Below are 22561 nucleotides of genomic sequence, written 5' to 3' on the forward strand. Positions count from 1 at the left end.
GGGCTTGTTCAGGGTGGCATGGCCATAGACCATGGACTATAGCTCCAGTGGGGTATGAACCCAAGCAAGACTTTCTGCGTGTAAAGCAGATGTGCTAACCACTATACTATGGAACCACATCTAGCAAATTATTTTTAAAAACAAAAGGATTTCACCCTAATTCTTCTTGATTTAACAATATGTTATTATTATATTATTATTATTTATTAGTCTATCAAGTGGACTATGTGATATCCACTTTCTCAATACCCATTGGAGTAAAATTAGCTTTATATTTATGGTGCAGAATTTTCTGAGCATGGAAATGTTGCTATAGATAACCATTGTGAATAAGAAATACATCATAGAGGAAATAACCCAAAGATTTCTGACTTAAATTTGATTATATCTAGTTCAGTTCAAGGAAATAGGATGAAATGAGGTATGATTTTCTCTGATTATATTATTTAACGAATGCAACTTTTCTTCAATATTTCCGATACCTGCAACATCCCATCGATGAAATGGGTCGGAGGGAGTTTTTACTATGCCTTTCTGGATTAGATAGACTTAAAATAAGTTACTAACATCAAATGCCATTTAGAGCAGTTGTCAGTGGTTGTTAACTTATCCGCATTTATTTGCAGTGAGTGCCATAACTCCACAGATCGAATCAAAGTCAGAGTGTGGGACGAAGATGATGATATTAAATCCAGAGTCAAGCAACATTTCAAAAAGGAGTCAGATGATTTTCTGGGACAAACAATTGTAGAAGTGAGGACCTTGAGTGGAGAAATGGATGTCTGGTACAACTTAGGTGACTATCTGAAAAAGTTAAAATTCCAGAATATCTGTGTCATATATTATATTTCCATAGAGATAAAAATAATCAATGTCTTTCTGAAAAATTCTGTTGGACTTTAGACAGTTTGATTTCATTGGAAACTAAAGGTGATAATTATTTAGTCAAATTCAGTATTGAAAAAATTGGTAAATTTGAGATGAAAAAGGAAAAGCCTTTCAAAGAATCAACTGGGTGTCTTTTAGAAAAAAACCATTATCCATTCTCAATTTTTAAACTATAAAATGTAGCTCCAAAAACTTTTGCCAAATGTATCAAAACAAATAATCAACCTATGACAGTACTATTTGACTTATTTCCTTTTAGTCTCTTAAAAATTTTGGTAATAAAGTGTATTTTGGATATCTTCCAAACAGTGACATAAAAGTTGGCTTTAGATGTCAATACCAAGTACATGTGTGGATTTAACATTTACTCTAATCATGACAATGTTGAGAATACGTTTAATTGGCATGATTTCTAAATGAAATTTTATTATGGAACCAAGAATTAAATATGTTTAAATTTGACTTTTATTAAAATTGGATAATAACCTAGAATCGTCAGTGCTGACTTAATAACAGTAAAAATAGATGGATCACCTCCGTTTCTGTAAAGGACATGATCCAAAGTTTCTTAATCATATCATCTGAAATGTTTTAATTAAATTCGTAAGGGCTGGTGTGAATCGAAGAATGGTTTACACAGTTCTAAGGTTATAAAGAGTTTCCATTTAGGATATCAATATATTTTAGAAATTAAAGAGTGCTTTTGGGTTTTTAAAAATCTTATACTTCAAGTAATGTAATATTTGACAAAGTAAAGGGATAAAGTCATATAGAATTCACTAAACTCTAGATTATATAATAATTTAAAGGAGAGATATATAACTTATCTTGACACAAAATTCAAGCTCAACTAAGAACTCATTATCAAAAATGTTTTATTTTAAAGAAGTCTTCCTTAAAGAGAATTGATGCATCTACATTATTGGCTTAAAATTTTTACCTCAGTTATAATGATCATCCTTCTATATCTTGTTCATCCTCTTGAACAGCTTTATATGTGAAAATAGAGATGTTAGGCAAGGGTAAATGTTAGGCCATCAACTCTGCGTGATAGTCATAAATTATGTTTTAATTAAAGTGATTTGCCTAGACATTGTTTTTCTGTACTAAGGCAGTATGTCTTTGAATTGAGGCAGTAAGAATCCATAACAGAAATTCCTCAGATTTTTTTTTTTTTTGACAAAGCATCCATGGATATAGTATTCAGTATGCTAAGGCACTTGAATGTGCCACTAGTAAAGTCAGCTCCCCAGCTCTCATGCTGAAACTGCCCTTCTGTCTATGGAGAGGAAAATATGATGCAACATGACATGGAAGCTTTTGACTGCTCATCCTCAGTTTGTTCTTTCATGCCCTCATTGCTGGTGTTTAACCTTTTAAAATAAAGAAGGAAGAATGGAGGACAGGTTTTAGCTTTGTGTAAAATCCTTCAGTGGTTCAATCCACTTAAGCACCATATTTTCATGCTTTGTACAATGTTCTTCCTTACTCATCACTTAGAATTTATTCCACCATGCAGAAGAGAAATTAGCTGAAAGCCCTAGGCATCCAAGTGGAGCCTGTGTCCCTTGAACCTAGTAGGATGATGATAATTAAAATCAAGGAACCAGTACTCCTTCCCTGGGCTCTAGAAAGGGCTTTGTGGCATAAAAAGTCCTAGGACTTGCATTTCTCTTGGCACCAGCAGAGAATGTAAATATTTGCTGAGAATCAGTTATCACCCAGTCAGTGAGAGAAACTCTCATGATCTTGGCACTCCTGATGGGAGAATCTTCATAGCACAATTACTGTTAAATATTAACAATAAAATTTAAGCCGACATTTCATAAGAAGAAAGTAGTAGACTTTAAGATTTAATATTATCACATATGGCTAAAAATACAGTTATACTTAGAAAGAAGGTCAATTAAAGAAGTCTTCACCACTTCTGCTGCCCTCAGTTTCATTTGTGAAATGGGTCAGCTTGCCCCTTTATATTTCATTTGTGAAGTAGGTGTCAAATGTAGATCCTCTACCTACATTCACACTCTAGGAATTTTGTGACTATGTTTTTATTTCTCTCAAAGCTATTGATTGGTTCATATTGGACACATGTGTGCATGCCCTACACACATTATTTGACTGAATTAACTACATATTGAGTCCATTCAAATAGTTACTCCAACACTCATAAGTAAACACAGAGTATAGACTGTAGCTCTTTATAAATCACTAACAAAAAATAGTGATTAATAATTTTTTTTAATTGGTCAGAGCTTTACTTTTCAAGTGGAGAAAGAGAAGTGGATGCTTTTAGATAAAATACTTTCCTGGTTAATTGTATCTTTGAGTTATATTGCTTTTAATTGCCCAAATAATTTAATTTTGTTGTATAAACTAACCAAGTACACAGAAATTTATATCAGAATGGCAGAGTCTTCTGATTAAGATTTTCTATGTGAATTTTCTATAATGCAGTTTTACAATCACACTGACACAATAGGCACATTATTTTAAATTATATTTAGCAGAATCATATGGTTAGATAATAATCAAACCTGATATAGAAAAAATGGTTTTTAGCAATGTTCGTCTCCTTTAAATCTTTTGAGAAATTGTATGAGAAATATGGTATTGTTAGAAATGACAGACCAATTGCTTTTCACTTTATCAGAGAAACGGACAGATAAGTCAGCTGTATCTGGAGCCATTCGTTTGAAAATCAATGTGGAAATAAAAGGAGAGGAGAAGGTTGCTCCATATCATATACAATATACATGTTTACATGAGGTAAGTAAATTGAATTGTATTAATAATAAAACTTAGAAAATAAATTGGTCTTGATTATGGATCATACAACAAAATGCTTGATTTAAAAATATGATTGAATTAGGTTTGCGGAGTTGTTCCTGGAGTTCTTACTCTGTGCTATGGTAGTAATGAGCTAGGGTATCAGACAGCATATGAATTACCCCCTAAAGAGAGGGCCAGTGTCCTCTAATGAGAGTTTAGAACAAGCACTTGAGGCAGGTATTAATAAAAAAGGCAATAAGATGATAATGAATAAATAGACCAAATGAAATTACCATTCTTCCAAGGAGGACAGACTGTTAAAAAGCATTCATTGAAGAAATAAGTCATGACAAATATTTTGGAACAATTAACAATAGAGTACTTTAGTAATGCAGGAAAGGATCCAATAACATGATTGTTTTTGAGAACTCTGAGTTAGCGTTCTAGTTTTATTAAAGATTTAATTAAGAATATTATTTACAACTAGAAATATAAAAATGATGATGTTGTATCTATGGCTTTTGGGAACCAATGTAATAAGCAGTGATTTTTTTCCCTCCTTTTTCTGAGTACCACAAAAGGCTTCAGACATATTGAACCCTTCACCATTTAACTACCCTTACTACAAACATATCTGGATATGAAGAGTGTCAGGATGTATTTACTACCCACTCATGGTAGTAGAGAATATACCCATCCAAAAGTTAGGGCCTAAATGGCTTCAGGGAGTTAGAGTCCACCCAATTTGAATCTAAAAGACAGAATCACCAGTTCCCTGCTGTGCCTCAATGTAGATACACAGACAAATAGTCTTGGGCTTCTGTTGAATGCTTTTCATCTAAGAGCTTAATTAGAGATGTTAACCAGAACCTTTCTCTGATATAAATGACTCTTGTCCTATGTATCAAAAAATATGAGGTGAAGTCAAAGAATGCACCTTTCCCCATGTTCAAAGATCTAAAGAGAAAGTACTTTACTAAAACAGAAATAGATAATTGAGAGAATCTTTACTCTTTGCATATTATTTTTCCTAAATATATCTATGAAAATTTGAATGTGTAATTCTTTGCCACCTGCATTTTACTAAAGAAGGATTGAATAACAGTATTTAAGTTTTTTGCACATTATACAATAACAGGCTTAAATTCCTGACTACAATCTGTCCAGTGTTATCATTTCTTCAAGAAATGTGGTTAATGGTTAAGTTTTCAGACCAATTAAAAAAAAAAAATCCCGTGAACTGGCAAGATGGGAGTCAACTCAGACCTTAAAGTGTGGACAGAGAAGATTTGGGATCAGAGAGACAGCATTATGCTTTTGCTTTTCAGAGCCTTTTTTTGCTGGTCCAAGAACCAAAAACTGAAATCCAAGAAAGGGTCCTTCCCTGACACAGGCTACATTCATGCAACAGTTCCTAAATTTGTTTGAAGCAAAAAGGAATTGTATATAGTGAGTTTTTCCATTACAAAATTCTCAAACATTCATTTTCAACCTTAATTCATTGCCCTGATTCCTACCATTTTGCAGCCAAAGCCATTTAACATCATTTACATTCCTAGATTCTATAGTAACATAACCAAAATCAGATTATTCATCCAGGGCTCTATAATTTACTCAGTACCCATGAACGCAGAATATGTACTAGCATTTAGAAATATTTACATACAAAAAATTTTACTTCTAAAATGATTTGGTATGTATGAAACACTTGAATCATTGATTCTGTATAGATCCAGGCAGAAATAAAATCAGAATTTGCATAAAGATGAGGATAGTTAGAATAAAAATCCAAGCTATTCTATTGCTTATAGATGTTGATGAAACATTAGATGCAATTACAATGCAAGTATAATTTACTAAAAGTTATGGTTAAATATTTCTGGACTATTCTAAGAAATTATTGAACAATTGAAAACCATTTACTTTTAGAATCTGTTCCATTACTTGACTGAAGTGAAATCTAATGGTGTAGTGAAAATCCCCGAGGTCAAAGGGGATGAAGCCTGGAAGGTTTTCTTTGATGACGCTTCGCAAGAAATAGTTGATGAATTTGCCATGCGTTATGGAATTGAATCCATTTATCAAGCAATGACGTAAGTACTATCAAACATTTATGTGTTCAAAAATGTTTGTTGAAATCTAAAGAAAAAAGATCATCTCCTAATTCAAACAAAATTGTGATTAAAAAGACAATTACATTTTAATGTGCCAGTTTGATGCTGGCTACCCTCTCTCTTACAGCTATAGAGTATTAAAGATTTGGTAATTCACTCTCACTATATTCCCAGTCCTTCCTGTGTTCTCAAAGTGTGGTCCCTTGGCTCACAGCATTAACAGCACCTGGGAACTTAGCAATGCAAATTCTCCATCCTACCCTGGACCTACTAAATCAGAAACTCTGAGGGTTGGGCCCAATGATCTGTGTTTTAATAAGTTCTATGTGTAGTTCTCTTACGCTCCGAAGATTGAGAACCAATGCTTTATTTGGTATCTTAGGAAACTAAAGCCTGATGATTGAAGTGCATTGTCCAAGGTTACAGAGCTTATTAATGTCAGTGATACATCTAGAGCCATTACAGTATCTTGACCCTAACATTAGACTATATTGTTTCTTTCTATATTTATATAGTTGCTGCTAATTCAGTAAAACCAATATTTATTGAGCATCCATAGAATCCAAACACTCTAGTAAAAATAACTATACAGAAGTGACCCATACAGACACATAACCACTACTGAGGAGTTTAAGGATTCGGAATGGGGTTATTACTTGCCTATAGTTTACCTTTTGAAACCTGGTCTAAGATTGTAAATACACCTTGTTCATATACATATGCCATATGTAATAAGTAAACTATGTACATATATTATAAGACTGTTCTTTCCTATTAACAACCAAATCATTTTTCACATGAGTGAAATAGATGCTGGCCCAGATAGTCATTTTCAACCATCTTAATGATTGATGTGTATTGTGCTCCTCTTCAAAGTTTACCGTTCATAGCATTTAATCACTAGTCATAATTGTGGAACAGCATATGTAAAAATTAATTTCTTTAAATGTTTTGATAAAACGTGTGTGCTTTTTCACTTTACAGAATGTCCTAATGTTAAATAATAAAGACATTGGTTTCTTAGGCATGAAAAGAAACTTATAGGTCACCTAAATGAACCTCCCTCCAAATCAGGAAACCCTGTTATTGCATCCCTGACCGGTGGGCATCATTCTTCTGCTTGTTCATGTCCAGTAACAGGGAGCTTACTCCTTTCGAGGAAGCCTATTTTGTGATCGGGTAGCCAAGTGGAGTCTGTGAGTTTGCCATCTGCAGTGTCCCAAGTCAGTGGCTATAATTCCACAGAACACCTAGTACGAAATCTGAATACAATTAAAATGTAACTATTATTAACAGTCCAAAGTAAATGAAGCGTTCTGCCAAGACAGAGCTATGTTAAAAAATACATATATCTTCTAGAAAGAATCCTAATAAAAGAAGGATCACATTAGATTTATTGCAAATATATCTGTGAGCTTATTTCATGTTTCTCATATTCTGAGCACAATCATATTAATATAGAAAAATGGTAAATGTATGATAGTTTAAGAAAGAGTCATCTCTCCTTAATTTTATCACTTGTATTTTTCTATTTTAACCTATGTAAATGACAATAATAAAACAATATTTTTGGATACTTATTGGTATCAAGTGACCTGCAAGTGAATGGGGTCCTATAATGTTTGTAAGACTCAGTTTTGATAAAGCCTTGTCTCACACTAGAAACTAGTCTAAAGCAGAAGTCAGCAAAATTTTTTTTCCTGTAAAGGACCAGATAGTAAATATTTTCAGTTTTCTGGGTCCCATGATCTCTGTCATAACTGCTCAACTCTGTACTCCTAGTGCAAAAGCAGTCCTAGATATTAAGTAAAAAAATGGGCATGGCCATGTTCTGTTAAAACTTTATTTTAAAAACAAAAGCTGTGGACCGGTTTTGCTGTGGGCCTTAGATTGCCAACTGTGGGTCTAAAGAGTGAAACCAAGGCAGGCATAAGGAATAAGAATGCCTTTTTGTGTGTGTAATGAATTGACACTTGCACTTTGATGATAACAAAATGCGCTAGATTATATCTGCTTGTGCTTATACATTTGATTTGATTCTGATATCTCTATTTTATTAAATGTTTCTTCAGTGAACCAAGCTGGTCTTATCATTTCCCTCAACTCGACAAAACTTTAGACAGGCCTCTTTCTACCTCTAGGCCCTGACGTCCCTCTCATCTTGTTTATTACAGAATCCAGAGGCCTAACCCTAGAGTCCTCCAACCTCCCTTTTTTTAGAGCATTTACTTTAGAAAACTTATCATTGTAGATTCTTTCTGTGGTCTTTCGAGATGTAAACCTTTTCAAAGACTTGTCAGTTTTACAGTCCAGGACTGGCTTTCTCAAGTACTGGGGAGAGCCATCTCTTTTTAATGTAATCACCAAGGAAGCTAGGCTCCTGTCTCCCAATCTATGCAGGAGGGTAAAAGCCTGACTTGGGTAAGGGCCTTGCTCTAAGTTGTAATACTGTGTCCTATCGTGAGAATAAGAGAAAGTTTATTTTTTTCCTTTGGATAATGTCAGTTAGCAAATGCAGATGACTAGGTTTCCCTCCACTCCAACTCTTAGAAAATTTCCCCTTCATTCCCCACCTCAGATCTTAAAATTTCCATCTTTCATTTCAGTGGAGTTGAGTTTAGACTAAGTTCTCATGTTTCTTTCTTATAGCATAGCCTTGAATAAAAGTGTTCTTTTCTAACTCTGTTCATTGCAGTTTTTGCTTTGACATTACAAAATTTACCATCTTGCCAGAACAACAAAAAAATTCCTATTTTTTGACAATCTAGTAACTCTTAGTTTCTTTTATTTTTCAAGACAGTTGACGTACAATATTATATTAGTTTCAGGTGTACAAAATAGTGATCAGATATTTATATAATTTACAAAGTGATCACCTTGATAGGTGTAGTACCCATTTGACACCATACATAGTTATTACAATATTATTGACTATATTCCCTATATTCTACTGTACATCCCCATGACTATTTTTAACGACCAATTTGTACATATTAATCCCTTCCCCTTTTCTACCCATCCCCCCACCCTCTCATCTGGTAACCATCAATTTGTTCTTTGTATCTATGAGTTTGTTTGTTTATTTATTTTGTTTTTTTAGATTCCACATATAAGTGAAATCATATGGTAGTTGTCTTTCTCTGACTTATTTCACTTAGCATAATACCCTCTAGGTCCATCCATGTTGCTGAAAATGATAAGATTACATTTTTTCTTTATGACTAAGTAGTATTTCATTGTATATACATGCCACCTCATCTTTATCCAATCATCTATTGATGAGCACTTAGGATCCTTCAATATCTTGGCTGTTGTAAATAGAGCTGCAATGAAATAGAGTTGCATGTATCTTTTCAAATTAGTGTTTTAAATTTCTTCAAATAAATACCCAGAAGTGAAATTGCTGGATTGTATAGTACTTCTGTTAATTTTTTGAGGTAACTTCTTTCTTTTTTTCCATTATGGCTGTACCAATTTACAATCCCATCAACAATGCATAAGGGTTTCCTTTTCTCCACATCCTCACCAACATGATTATTGGTTTATTGATGTTAGCCATTCTAACAGGTGTGAGGTGATATCTTATGGTGGTTTTAATTTGCATTTTCCTGGTGATTAATGATGTTGAGCATCTTGTCACATGTCTATTGACCATCTTTGGAGAAATGTACATGCAGGTCCTCTGGCCATTTTTAAATCAGATTTTTTTTTTGGTGTTACATTATATGAGTTCTTTACATATTTTAGATATTAACCCCTTATCAGACATATCATTGATGAACATCTTCTCTCATTCAGTAGTTGATGGTTTTCTTTACTGTGCAAAAATGTTTTAATTTGATGTAGTCCCATTTGTTTACGTTTTCTTCTGTTTCACTTGCCTGAGGAGACATATGTTGATATGTTAATATTATAATTATATGTATATTTGTGAGATATAATAGAATGAAATTACTTAGAGCTCTTGAGTTCAAAGATTTACAAGTTGAAATATTGAATTGAGAAGTCATATCTTTTATTACTACTTTATAAGAAGTTCTGAATGCCTGATAGAAAGTTAATACATACTTGTAATTAAATAAATTGAAAGCAAATGTTGTTTGTCAGTATTATATTTATTTTCAATTTCTTCTGGCATATCTCTTCATGCCAGACATTTTCAGCTGCCAGAAGCAAGTAAAGTGGAACTGAAAAGTTTAAGTCAGCTTTACAGTTTGTGTTGCATTTAAGTGTTTTAGAGCATATCATATTGATTATTTCTAATAACTTGAAGAAGTTTCAGATTATTGACATTCTTATGTCAGTTGTTGAAATATAACTTTCAGAGCTGCTTTTGACCATATTTTCCAAAATGCTTTTGTAATTGAACTTAACTTGAGTTCTAACCTACTGGCCAATGAGTGACTCACCAAAAAAAAAAAAAAAAAAAAAGTTTATGAATAACCAGCCATATCTTTGAATTTAAACTAGTTGCCTATTGAATCAGTATTTTTCTGTTGTTTTGAAACCTTACTTCAGGGGACCAAAAACCATAATCAGAAAACCAATCAACAACAACACATGACTAGATATGGCAAGCTTATCTCAGAAATATTTCATCTTAATTTTTAAAAACACAATATTGGGGAACTCAGCTTTAAGGAAGAAACAAATGTCCTGTCTGTGTATTAACACATAAGTTTGAGAACAAAACTGCTTAAAATCTTGTGAATTTTCCTAGACATCAAATCACAGTTCTTTTTGATATGCTTAGCAAATTCCCAGGTAACTTTATAACCTTCTTCTTTTATTAGAAATTGCTTGATTTCTTTGGCATACTCCCATTTATCTGAAGATGGAAATAAATGAAGGTAAAATGTCTAGTAAATCAGAGGGTCTGGTTGTACATTGCTAAATTTTCCTCTTGTGTATTTCTCAATATGAAGGAGGCTGAATCTATTTTGCTGGTAAATAATCTAAACATTAATACTGAACTCCAATCCTCCAAGGTACCTCCTATTTACTGGAAATGCTCTCTCCTTTTATAACAGAACATTTTCTGTGAGGGCACAATTTATTAGCCCTATTTGTTGTATAAAAATGTATACTTTGTTTTGGAGCATTCATGAGAAAGGGGAAAGGGATTACAATTTTCTTCTTTGGAAAGTGATTGATCGAGGACCTGGAGGATTTGTCTAACATGGCAAGTGCAATCGTCCATTGAAAATAAAGTCAGTTTTCCAATTTATGACAGTGAGACTGAGAGTATGTTCTCTTTTTCAGACGAGCGTACTAAACCACGTGTTTAACATCATGAAGTTAGGCATAGAACCCATTTCCAGTATGAGAATTTGGGAGTCCTTGATGCTTTCTACTTACTAATGCAAACATATATGTTCTTAATAATGTTCTAACTGACCAACTGTTCACTCCTGAACATACACATGGAATTTCATGTCTAGCATTAAGGACTAAATTGTTTTCAGGAGGTGATTTCTGTCAAGCAAATACATTTTAACTGAGTCTTTCATTTTTTATAAAATGAAGCCCAAGATGTCTCACAAAATCTGAGATTCTGTTAGATTATATATTTATATGCCTCTATAATACCAAATAAGAGAAAAGCATTAGTTTAATGTTTCTCATTTGGGCATGCTTAACAAACAACCTGTATTTGGCACTGGGCATCTTAACCTAATTCATATTTGAACCAGAACTGTTGGAATATAGTTTTCTTTAAAACTACTAATCTATTTTAGCTGCTTGAGCTATGACTCTGCTTTCTAAGGAGTGTGCTGCTCTATTGAGTCATTCATTCCTTTAGGAAATGTATTGAATGCCTACCATGTGCCAGGAAGTTTTCTAGGCCCTGAGAATATATCAGTGAACAAGAAGCCAAGGTCCAGTCTCTCAGGGAGCCCACATTTCAGAAGATGTAATTCATTTATTTGATAGTCACCTTCTAAGTAAGTAGGAGGATGTATACAAGGCAATAGGGATACAGCTATAAAAGATAGACCTTTTCATCTGTGAGCTCATTTTCTAGCGGGGACAGGGAGAAGTTAAAAAATAACAAGACAGTATAATAGAGGTACACCTAGGTGTTGTAAGAACATAGAGAGAGGACTAAATTCAGGAACAGATGAGGAGAGCTGTCAGAGAAAGCTGATGGGCAGCTTGTGGGTCCCATCCTTACTTGTTCTTCAACTTCCATCATTTCTCTAAATGCTATGTGTTTCCTTACCTCCTGTCCTACCCCACTGCCCTCAGAAAACTTCATAATTGAGCTGGAAGAATCCATTGCATCTATGAAAATATGTGATGCTTTTGGTCAAAGGAGAAGGGATCATTAAATGTTTGAGCCCCTCTTTTGTGACAAGGATGAATAAAATATTCACTTACCACTGAAATGCTTGCTAATCTGAATTTTTGAGAGCCGATGTGATATTGTTTTAGTATATTTCAAACATCAAGAATACAGATAGTTTTTTCTTTTGTCTTGTATTGTTTCACTGAAAATCCCTCTAAGCATCTAAGAATCATTGTTTCTTTGGAGCTTCTTTCCAATTATCCCGCTCTTATTTTTATTAAAAAATAATTGATTGTTAAATCCTTTGAATCTAAGGCATTTTCACCACAAGGCTGAAACAATTGATTAGGAACAATTATCCATGAAAAGGCAGGTGACTTAAATGATTTTTTTCCCATTATGCCCACAAAACAGTAGCAGTCCAGATGTGTTATTTGAAGTTCACATGACTTCCCAGTATTTTGCCAGTAATATTTTGAGAACTAATGGTTGATAATGTTCTAGTAGTTGTTTCAGCTGAAAACATGCCAATATCTATCTCATTATTGGCAATTTAAGCATCTTTTTTTGGAGTTTGTTACTCCAACTTTTCCCATGGAACTGAAATTCCATTTTCTAAATTGCTTTGACACTAACCCCATTTTCGTGCTGACTCAAGTGAATTTAACATTATTAATTAATTGTTTTTAATCAAGTCTTTGCGAGGAAATGTTAAGCGTTTGCAGAAATTACAGCAGTACTTTTTGACCTATTTTATTCGAAGGTGTACTTTTTGAAGGGGTGGTTTGCTGCAAGGATATACTCGGTCACTTTAAATTGCTAATTGTACTTTTAATCCTGTTTCCCTTCTTCCACTTAGAATAATTTAAATAGTATTGGATCAGAAGACTTTAAAAGGGAATAATTTTCAAGGAGATGGTTAGAAGCATGAAAGTTTGCCTTGACAGTAACTACACAGTAAGAAAGGGCACACAAACTCGGAGCCAGACATTTTGCCAAATTGAAGACCATGTTAGAAGCTGAAAACTATCAAAAAGCAAAAGAGGCCTTAGGATGACATCTTTGTCATTCCTACTGACTGTCGGCATCAATGGAATTACATATTGATAGTATGAGGAAGTAATGCATATGGCTGGACACGACGAATTCTCTGTATTCAGGGATGCATGGCATTTTAAATCTTGTAAAGTTTAAGTCTTCTAATAGCCCTTTCATTTTACAGATGAAGAAACAATCTAGGAATGATAAAGTTACTCTTCGAAGGTCATAAAACAGGGATAGAATTAGAATGAATTACCTCTATCTCCACACCCCCACCCCCCGCATACAAAAAAAATTTGTTTACAATTTTAATCATATTACAAGAAAAACACTATAGTAATGGTAATTTCATATTGAAGCAAATGTAAAAATCTAATGGTAAGAAAAGTAGCATTAGGTGAAATATTGGAGTTTTATCACTGTCTTCCTTTGACTTTTTATATCTTCACCATTATCATCCCTGTGTTTTGCCTTAGGAAGTCATGAACCAAGATCATTCCATTAATATCTTTAAAATTAATTCTTGAATATTTAGTGAAATCAAACTGATATCTCTTTAATAGTAATTTATAGTATTTTTTTGCTTCTATTCATTAACCATATATTAGTAAGATTTATGATAAATTTTGAAAAAAATTATTTTTATGGATGATTTGTTTGACTTTTTCCACAGAAATTTTGTTTAATAATACTTTAAAGAATAGCATAGGTTATATAGTTTTACATTATGTACTTTAAAGGTTATACAGTTTTTTCAGAAAAGAAATATATACAAAGAAAATTATCCTTTGGTTAAACAAAACTTTAAAAAGGAGTTGTGTTACTTTGTTTCTTATTGGTGCTAAAAGTTACAAAGAGACTTGTAAAATCAACAATAGGGCAAAAGTTGAATTAACATCAGTTAAAATATATACATATATTTTTTCCTGATTAGAATAATAAAATATACTAATGATGAATTATTTTTAAAATACAAAATATATTTTCTAAATAACAAAAATTTATAGCTTCACCCAGAGATAACACTGTAACCGTTTTAGTTAATAGTATTCCCTACTACGTTTTTGGTTGTTTTTGCTGTATATATATGTGTGTGTGCATGTGTATGTGTTTGTATGTTGAGATAATATACAAAGCTGTTTGTATCCTTCTTGTTTGGCAACCTACAGGGTTCTTTTGAATCAATATTTGTTGACTACCTGGGCATTGTCAGCATTCATCTACAAATCTTAAACTGGAAGACGAGCCTCTAAAAGTGTTTTATTCTTTGCCATGACTATTCAAATACAGTTCTTTTAGACTGGGAAAACATTTGCCTGCTCCTATTATTGGTGGGTGCTCTAAGTATAAGAGCTGATTTTTTTCCCCCTACATAACATAAACAACCTGTGAATTCTTAATGTTGCTAGAAGCTGAACATAAAAGATTATACATAATCCTCAGGGTATACTGTTCCCAGTATTCTTTCAGCCCTTTCTTCTAACTAGCTTCAAATCCCATTGTCCATTCCCTATTGTACGGGCTGCATTGCAGTATTGGGAGTTGTATACTCTTTAATGGATATAGAGTGAGACGGCGTGGGGAAAAAAGAGACAGCTTTACTTCCGCGGGAAGCCATTATGTGAAATAGAGGAATGACTGGCAGCCTTCCTGGCCAGGAGCCGAGGTCCCAGATCTCTGATATAGGGGAATACAGTGTATGGTTCCTAGAAGTATCGTCCCATTTTCTCTCAAGTCAGATTAATATATTAGGAGTTTAGATGCTAGTCACTAAATATCTCTCAATCTAGCCTGCTGCCCTAAATCATTCCTTCCAGTAATCATCTCAGTTAAATTTTATTCAGAATGTAAAATATTTCCATCAATTCTCTAAGATGAATACATGCTAATGCTCTGGAAAGTTTTAAATACTGCTCTCAGTACATTGATTATAAGCAAAATACTATTAACTTTCAAATTTGTAGTCATCATTCTGGCATTAAGTGCTATGCATGTCAGCCAAATGTGCACAAAGCAGTTGGATGTTTTATAAACTGTCATACTGAAGGTAACTAAGCACATGCCCTGTACACTCTAACTCCACATAAATATGTTTGGCTCATAATGCTTCCATTTGTTTTCATTAATAAATACTTATTGGTCAACTCCTGTTTACAAGAAAACACTGTGCTAAGGGCTGAGTGGATGAGGTGACAACTAGTGGTTAAGAGAGTTCTGAACTTACATTAACTAAATTCAAATTTTTAATCACTTTACTCATTCTATGACCTTAGGGAGAAAAATAAAGAAATGTTTAATTACAACAAATACAGAGAGGGAGTCAAACTTCAGAAGCACTCGGCCAAACAATTCAAAAGAATATTATTCCTCAAGTTACCTAGTTTGCATGGTATTTTCATGCTGTTCTTGGCAGAAACAGCAACTTTTGTACCTGGTTTTCATATCTTCAGAGGACATTATAAATTTTCATATATAACATGGGTAAAATCAGTTTCAAAATTGTCGTGCTAGAAAGATTCAGGTGTCAGAGAAACATTCAAGGCTTTATATTTCGGAGATCATAAACAGTATAATTCTGTAATTTTCAGACTTTTTTTCAAGATGCAAATTATTCTGTTCCTTTAGACTGCTTTGTAAAATGCTTAGTCATATTAGAAGCAGAACAAAAGTGTCATTTTGTGCTTCTACATCTCCTGAATTGTTTTTCTGCTTCCAATATCTACTCATTTAGGTTCACCTTTGTTCTTCTTCAGAATCATCTTTCTAAATTCATCTTATAATGTCAATTCCCTCTGGAAAAAAAAAAAAAATCTCAGCTAACTCCATATAGTCTACATACGAATGTTAAAACTCTTTAGCTAGAGACCAACAAAATCTAGACTTGACCCAGTTTACCTTGATCATCCCCCAGCACTTCCTCACTTTTCATCCTATTTCCTCTTAGTAAAAACTCCTGTTACTCCACTAACAATGAGCTTGTTAAGGTCACAATGATATTTATTTGTCAAGTCCAATAGTCTATTTTCTGTCCTTATGTTGTAAGACATTTTTGCTGTGTTTAACAGCACCAATCATCTTTTATCTTTCAAACCTCTTATTACCATGGTTTCCCTGATTCCAATGTCCTGGATTTCCTTTTATTTATAAATAACAGTCATAGAGTTTACTCTCTTTTCTTCTACTAGTCCCTTATATGTTGTTGCTTCGCAGGTTCCATTCCCTGACACTTCTCTTTTCATTCTGTATAATCTCCCTGGATGATTTTATCCTTTCTCATGATTTTGACTGACTCCTGCATGCTGATGACCTCCAAATCTAAGTGTCCAGTCCATACCTCCAGTAACCTGGTGGACATTCCTATATGGAAGCTCTACAAGCATCCGAAGCTCAAACTCTCTAACTACATAATCCCCACCTTACAATTCCTTTCTCCTTTTAAGTTCCTAGCTCACTTGGCAGAGGCACCATTTACCCAGTCATTCACACTAAAATCTTGGAATGTAACCATTTTTCTTTCCTTTTTCTCACTCATCAGTCACTAGACAGTTTTTCTACTCTCTGTTTTTCAGATCCATTCCCTCCTCCTCAACTCTATAGTCACTGAACTACTTCAGACACCCATCATCTCTTCTATTTCTAGTCTCCTAATTGGACTTTTTTCTATTCTCACCATCCTTAAACCCATCCTCCTAAAATCTCTCAACCAAATTATTCTATTTAAAATTTAACTCTCATGATGTCACTTCCTATTCTATGTAAACAACTAGAATTCCTTGGAGATAAGTTTTAATTACATTAACTCTATAAGATTTTGAGTTTTGTTTGTAAAAGTCTTTTGACCTATATAGTGGGTCCAACTTACTTACCATACCCCCTTGCCTTGTCTCTGGTCATACCAATGTTCTTAGAATGTTCTCCTGAAAATTTGGGCTCCACCAGCCAAAAATTGCTTGGGTCTACTATACATAATACTTTGTTTTTGTTTTTTTTTCCCATTGTGCCTTGTTTTATACTATTTCATTCCTCTGAAATATGTTCTTTATCAATGATAGCAAGCCCTATGCTTGATTTGGCTATCTTAGTCATACATTAACTGGAGCCCAGCCTCATTTCAAGAACTCTTCCTTGACCCTCCTCACCAGGCTACAATACACATTCTAACTTGGTGTCTCATAGCCCTTTGTTATACTTTTCTTTCTCATGATTTTCTCATAATTGTATTATTTCTTATGTGTCTGATTCTTCCACTAGTCTATAAGTCAATTAATTATTGTATATTCAATACCTAATCCAGTGTCTGGCAATCAGACAAGTTTAATAAATATATATTGAACCAAATTCTAGTAACACTAAACTCTTCTCTTCCATGGCCATTACATAAATTCTAATCCTCTTAGATCTTGGCTCAGATTCTTTACTCTGGCTTCTCCTCCAGGGGGCTCACCACTAGTGAACTCAGCCTATCCTTTGTACCTTTTTCCTCCAACTCCAGGATTCACTCCTCTATCCTATGGCCCACTCAAACCTTTAGTTACCTCTGTAAAAGCATTCTCTCTCATATGAGAGAAATAGGGTTTAATGTGTGTGCCTCTCAATTAGGGTATGCAATTTTTAAATGCCGGGACCATATTTTAATCAACTCTAGATCCCTACCATAAAAAATAGTCCCAGAAATGTAGTAAACACTTAGTCACTGAAGGGAGGATACTCTGGTTAGATGCCTTTAATATAAAAAAATGTGGATGAAAGGTTAAAGAGTAGGAAAACATTAGAATAAATTTTAATTCTATTTCTCGTCAATTCTAATAGAAAGCATTATAATTTACTATTTGGCTATAAATTCAAATGATTTTTTTGTTTAAAGTGTAAACAGTATATTTTCACTGTTTTTCTATTTTTTTCTGAATAATATATATTAACATCAATGATAAATGCATAGCAAGGATTTCATCAAACTAGATAACTCACAATTAATGACATTTATATATATATGGCTTTGACTATATTATCCATAAATATTCATATTAACTTATAAATTATTAAACTTTTTATTTTGGTTATAAAACATTGCTTTGGGGTCCCCAAAACACAATTTCATATGGCATTTTCATCATTAAAATATTGGCTTAACCAACTCAAAGTGTAAAATAGGCAAAGGTTGGTTGTTGATCTACCCAGTCTTTCCATATTACACCTTATTTCCCCCTCAGATGGCTTTAATAATCACATCATCTTCAATATAAAACTTTCTATTTTACTTATAAAATTCACACTGTGAGCACTTTAAGCAGAATATTCATGTTTCTCCATTACTTCCGCTTAAAGTATCTGCAAAGCTATTGCTGCCACCCTAATCAGGCACCAAAAATCACAGGGTGACAACTACAAGAGGTAAAGACTAAGTACCATGCCTGCATTAGGAGGGTATCAATCCTTTTTTAAAACTAAGATCAAGATCTTTCATTCTGGTGACCACCATTATCTCGTTAAATAGAAAATGCATGCTCAGGACAATAAACTTCTGGTCTTTGAGTTTCTTAGCAATTGATTTTAACAATTGATGTTTTTATATTTCTTGTTCTCCCAGGTTTGTATATTTCCTTTTGCTATCCCCCCCTTACATTTAGGCATTGCCTGCTCTGCAACTTGGATCTTACAGATATAATTACCTGTGAATTGGTGGGGGGAAAATGTGATGGCATAGTGCTAGTATATTTTTTAAGTTTCTACTTTTAATATCTTTATATTATTTGTGATATTCTTAATAGATATTAAGCATAATTCATTTAGTGTATAATAAAGTCAAAATATGTGTCATTTACCTAAAAAAAAGAAGCAATCAGCAATCATCTAATTCCAGGGTTAAATTACACAAATTATGTAGCTCTCATGACATATTATTGTTCATGATCCTCAAAGATCCATGTTTAAAACTTTAACCTACGTTTATTAACTAATATCATGACAAGCTAGGTGAGTAGCCTGGCTGAGATCTAAGAGAAGCCACCCTTTACAGAACAACCATCCATTTCTTTTGAGATACCACTAAGGGCATTTATTTATGTATGTACACTCTGTGTTTGTATTCAGTAATACAAAATCTATTGATGCCTGGGTGGAGGATAAATTACTGAGATATGAGAGCAACATAGGTTCGGATTATATACTGAAAATGTCTTTCTTCCATGTGTATTTTATCTTTTAACTTTTATCGTAAGCTGTGCTATCAATTTTCAAGTCTTTTGCTATAGTTCAAATGAAACGAGTTTTCTTGACAGAAGTAACAGAATTGAGCACTTATTGCTTCTGAAGTCTGTGTATGATACTATTCAAGTTTAAAAGAACTGGGCTTTAAGTTAAAGCTGGCATAATTCATTCACTCCTCACTGTTCATCTGTTTGCTTAATTAAATCCTGGTTTTAGCAAAATTCTTGGAAAACAGATCTGCTTATGGAAGATAATTCCTCTACGACTAAAGCTCACAAAGTGGACTCAAGGCAGATGTTAAGTCCACTTGTTCGATCAATGTGCAATGTAAGGAGGGCCTCCTGCTTCATCCATGTGGAAGGAATACAAGTATAAAAGAACACTCTGGTTGATATATAGCATTTTAGGAGGGGACATAGTTGGTAGAAAAGAGAATCCTGTGTTATTGCTTCCCAACAGTGCTAGACTCCACTGGAAATTATACTTCTCGTGTGTACACACAACATTCTCACAGTTGAAAAAGTTTATGCACACATCCCTGTGGCAAATCACATTCTCATTAAGCCACTTTACATTTGTAAGCGAGACTTTTTTTAAAGGCAGAAATTGCTTTCTCTTTCAATTAGAGATTATGAGAGTTTTCTCTTTTTCATAGATGTAGTTGAGGAGGTATTTAATTGCTGACATTAGAGGATGTGCCGTTAAGTGAATTAATTTATGTTTTAAAAGTACTTAATGTTCTTGTCTTGCAGGCACTTTTCATGTCTGTCTTCTAAATACATGTGTCCTGGTGTACCTGCTGTCATGAGCACCTTGCTGGCAAATATAAATGCTTTCTATGCTCATACAACAGTTTCAACAAATGTACAGGTTTCAGCGTCAGATCGATTTGCCGCTACCAACTTTGGTGTAAGTATTGTTTTGTTAAATTTAAAATTTCTAATAGCTTATAAAAGTTACATTTTCAAGAAACTTTGGATTCCAGATATTTTTGGAATCTTATTGCAGAAGGTATATCTTAGGGAATATCTCAGCATAAACAGGCTAATGCTAAAAGTTCATTTGAACTATATTCAGTGAAGTAAGTTTGACAATCAGTAGGCATCTTCATTAGATTAACTCCCCACGTCTTGAATGACTTTTTCCAATGGGGGGAAAATACGCTGTTTGAGAGTATTGGTATTTTATAGGAAATTCTTCACGTATGCAAATTTGGGATCCACCATTGCAGACACTATTCCCTGGTAGATGTTAGCTTGGTTGACTTCTCTATAGCCTATTAGGCTTCATTTGCACTTCCTATTGGTCCCTACTGGTCCTGATAGAAAGTGATACATATTCTAAGTAAAAAATAATAGGTGTGTAAAGAGTCTAAGAGAACGCTCTGTACCTAAGTAAGGCTGTCCACCTTCAAATGCATCAAGAACACATTGAAAAGTAGAAATGCAGGGATCCTAAGAAGTCTCAAGTATTTATCTACTGCACCTGTCTCTGGAACTCATTCTCCATACATAATTAAATTGAAATTGACAAGACAGGAAATAAGATATAAATAACAGAAATCCCAGTAAAGTGATGAAGATCTAAACTAAGAATTAGTGGAGATAGAGAAGGGAGGACAAATTTTAGAGCTTTTTAGGACATAAAATCAATAGCACTTGGTGTCTTTAGGGATGTAGACAGTGAGGGAAAGGGAAAAATTCCTAGAAAGATTCCCAAGGTTTGGGTCAGGGCAACTGCTTAGGCCAGTAGCTCTGTTCAATATCCTTGTGAGACAAGTATTTTTTTTTTTTCTCAATTTGTTATGGAAGAAAATAAGATCCATTGTAGAAAAGTGATTTCCATGACACCATAGTTACTTTTCCCACTGAACTTCCAATTTGGTTCACTGAATAGATTTTTGTTATTGATCACGCTATTAGAAATCAAATTTTGGGGCAGGAAACCCAGCAAATAAAAGGATGTAAAATCAGTAGGGGAAAAAAAATGTGCTGCTGCGCTTACTCTTTTCCTGTCCTTTTCATTTAAAAGAAAATGCATGTGAGGTCTGTGAGATGAGTTGGAATGAATCAAAGGAAAAAGTAAATGTCAAAGCCAAATAAATACTAATAGGGGAAAACACTATCTGGGTTAGGAGTCATGGGGTTTGAGTTTGTACTCAAAATTAGCAAGTCAATTCAGTTATTTAAGCCTCAGTTTCTCAGTCTGCCCAAGGAAGATAATAATTATTGCTCTAACACGTTTCTCAAATTTAAGATGAAAATGAAATGAGGTAAAAGATGGTAAGCCAGTTTATAAAAGTTGAAAGCGATCTGTAAATATAAAGTATGAGGATTTTATCCTTCCTGCCCTGCCTATAGTATAAACAGTCACCATCAACTATTTTCATTAGACCAATGGACTCTTATAAAATCTGGGATCAAAGAATATTCTCTGGCTCAAGAAAATACTGTTATGACCAATACCGGATCACAGAACAGTGTTGTTATAAAAACCTCCTCTTGGTAACAGTATTCATTGTCTTGGGATTTTACCTGTAACATAAAGCATTCAGTGTTATGAAATAGTTTTGCCTTTACAATTCTGCCTGGGTACATTTGTACAGAATAAGCCAACTTTGTAGAACACTGAGGCTTTTTACCACTGAGAAAGAAGATGTGTATATTTGATTAATATCCACCATAAAAGCTACCTGGAGGAAAAGGAGATAGCATGCTCCTTTACTTCATGCTGACCTAAAGAAGAGAAATCAAATTAATTTCAGTACTTTTCATTGTTTCAGTGGCAACATGGTTATAACAAACTTCATTTTTTAAATCAAATAGCTTATTATAGAAGAGAGTCAAAAAGCTTTCTTCAAACTACATCTTGATAAATGTGAGTTGGTATGCAAACGTTACCATACTTTACCTATTGAAAATAATGCTATCTGCACAGTCAAATATATCTAAGTGTAATATCTCCCACACCTCCACTTTAGGGCCTAAAGTTCTTCTTTACCTGATTTCTGAAGCTGATACTGTCACTTGTGACTTAGGAACACCATTATATTGGCTCTTCTTTATCCTTTTCAAAGGGGTAACCCAGACACTTTTCTCCAAAAAATAAGCCAGTATACAAAGCTATTTTTTTTTTAACCTATGAGGATTATGAAACAAATATTTAAGAAAAGAAACCATTACTCTTACAAATTCAGACTTTTTCCATACAGGTGTTATTTGAGGACACGGTTTGGATGAAATTGTTTAAC

The 22561-nt window shown here is 33.7% G+C and overlaps 1 protein-coding gene across 1 annotated transcript in view; it reads left to right on the forward strand.

Moving 5' to 3' along the window:
* Positions 1-22561, forward strand: part of LOC105288825 (protein unc-13 homolog C) — a gene marked incomplete at its 3' end in the record, with an annotated part of 460652 nt that overhangs the window by 273446 nt on the left and 164645 nt on the right. Inside the window, exons 10-13 of the mRNA XM_023527723.1 lie at positions 627-796; positions 3542-3657; positions 5590-5753; positions 20064-20220. Coding sequence (XP_023383491.1) covers positions 627-796; positions 3542-3657; positions 5590-5753; positions 20064-20220 — 607 coding nt within the window. The remainder of the gene's footprint in view (positions 1-626; positions 797-3541; positions 3658-5589; positions 5754-20063; positions 20221-22561) is intronic.

Source organism: Pteropus vampyrus, unplaced genomic scaffold (assembly GCF_000151845.1).
Source record: "Pteropus vampyrus isolate Shadow unplaced genomic scaffold, Pvam_2.0 Scaffold19, whole genome shotgun sequence".
Taxonomy (NCBI): Eukaryota; Metazoa; Chordata; class Mammalia; order Chiroptera; family Pteropodidae; genus Pteropus; species Pteropus vampyrus.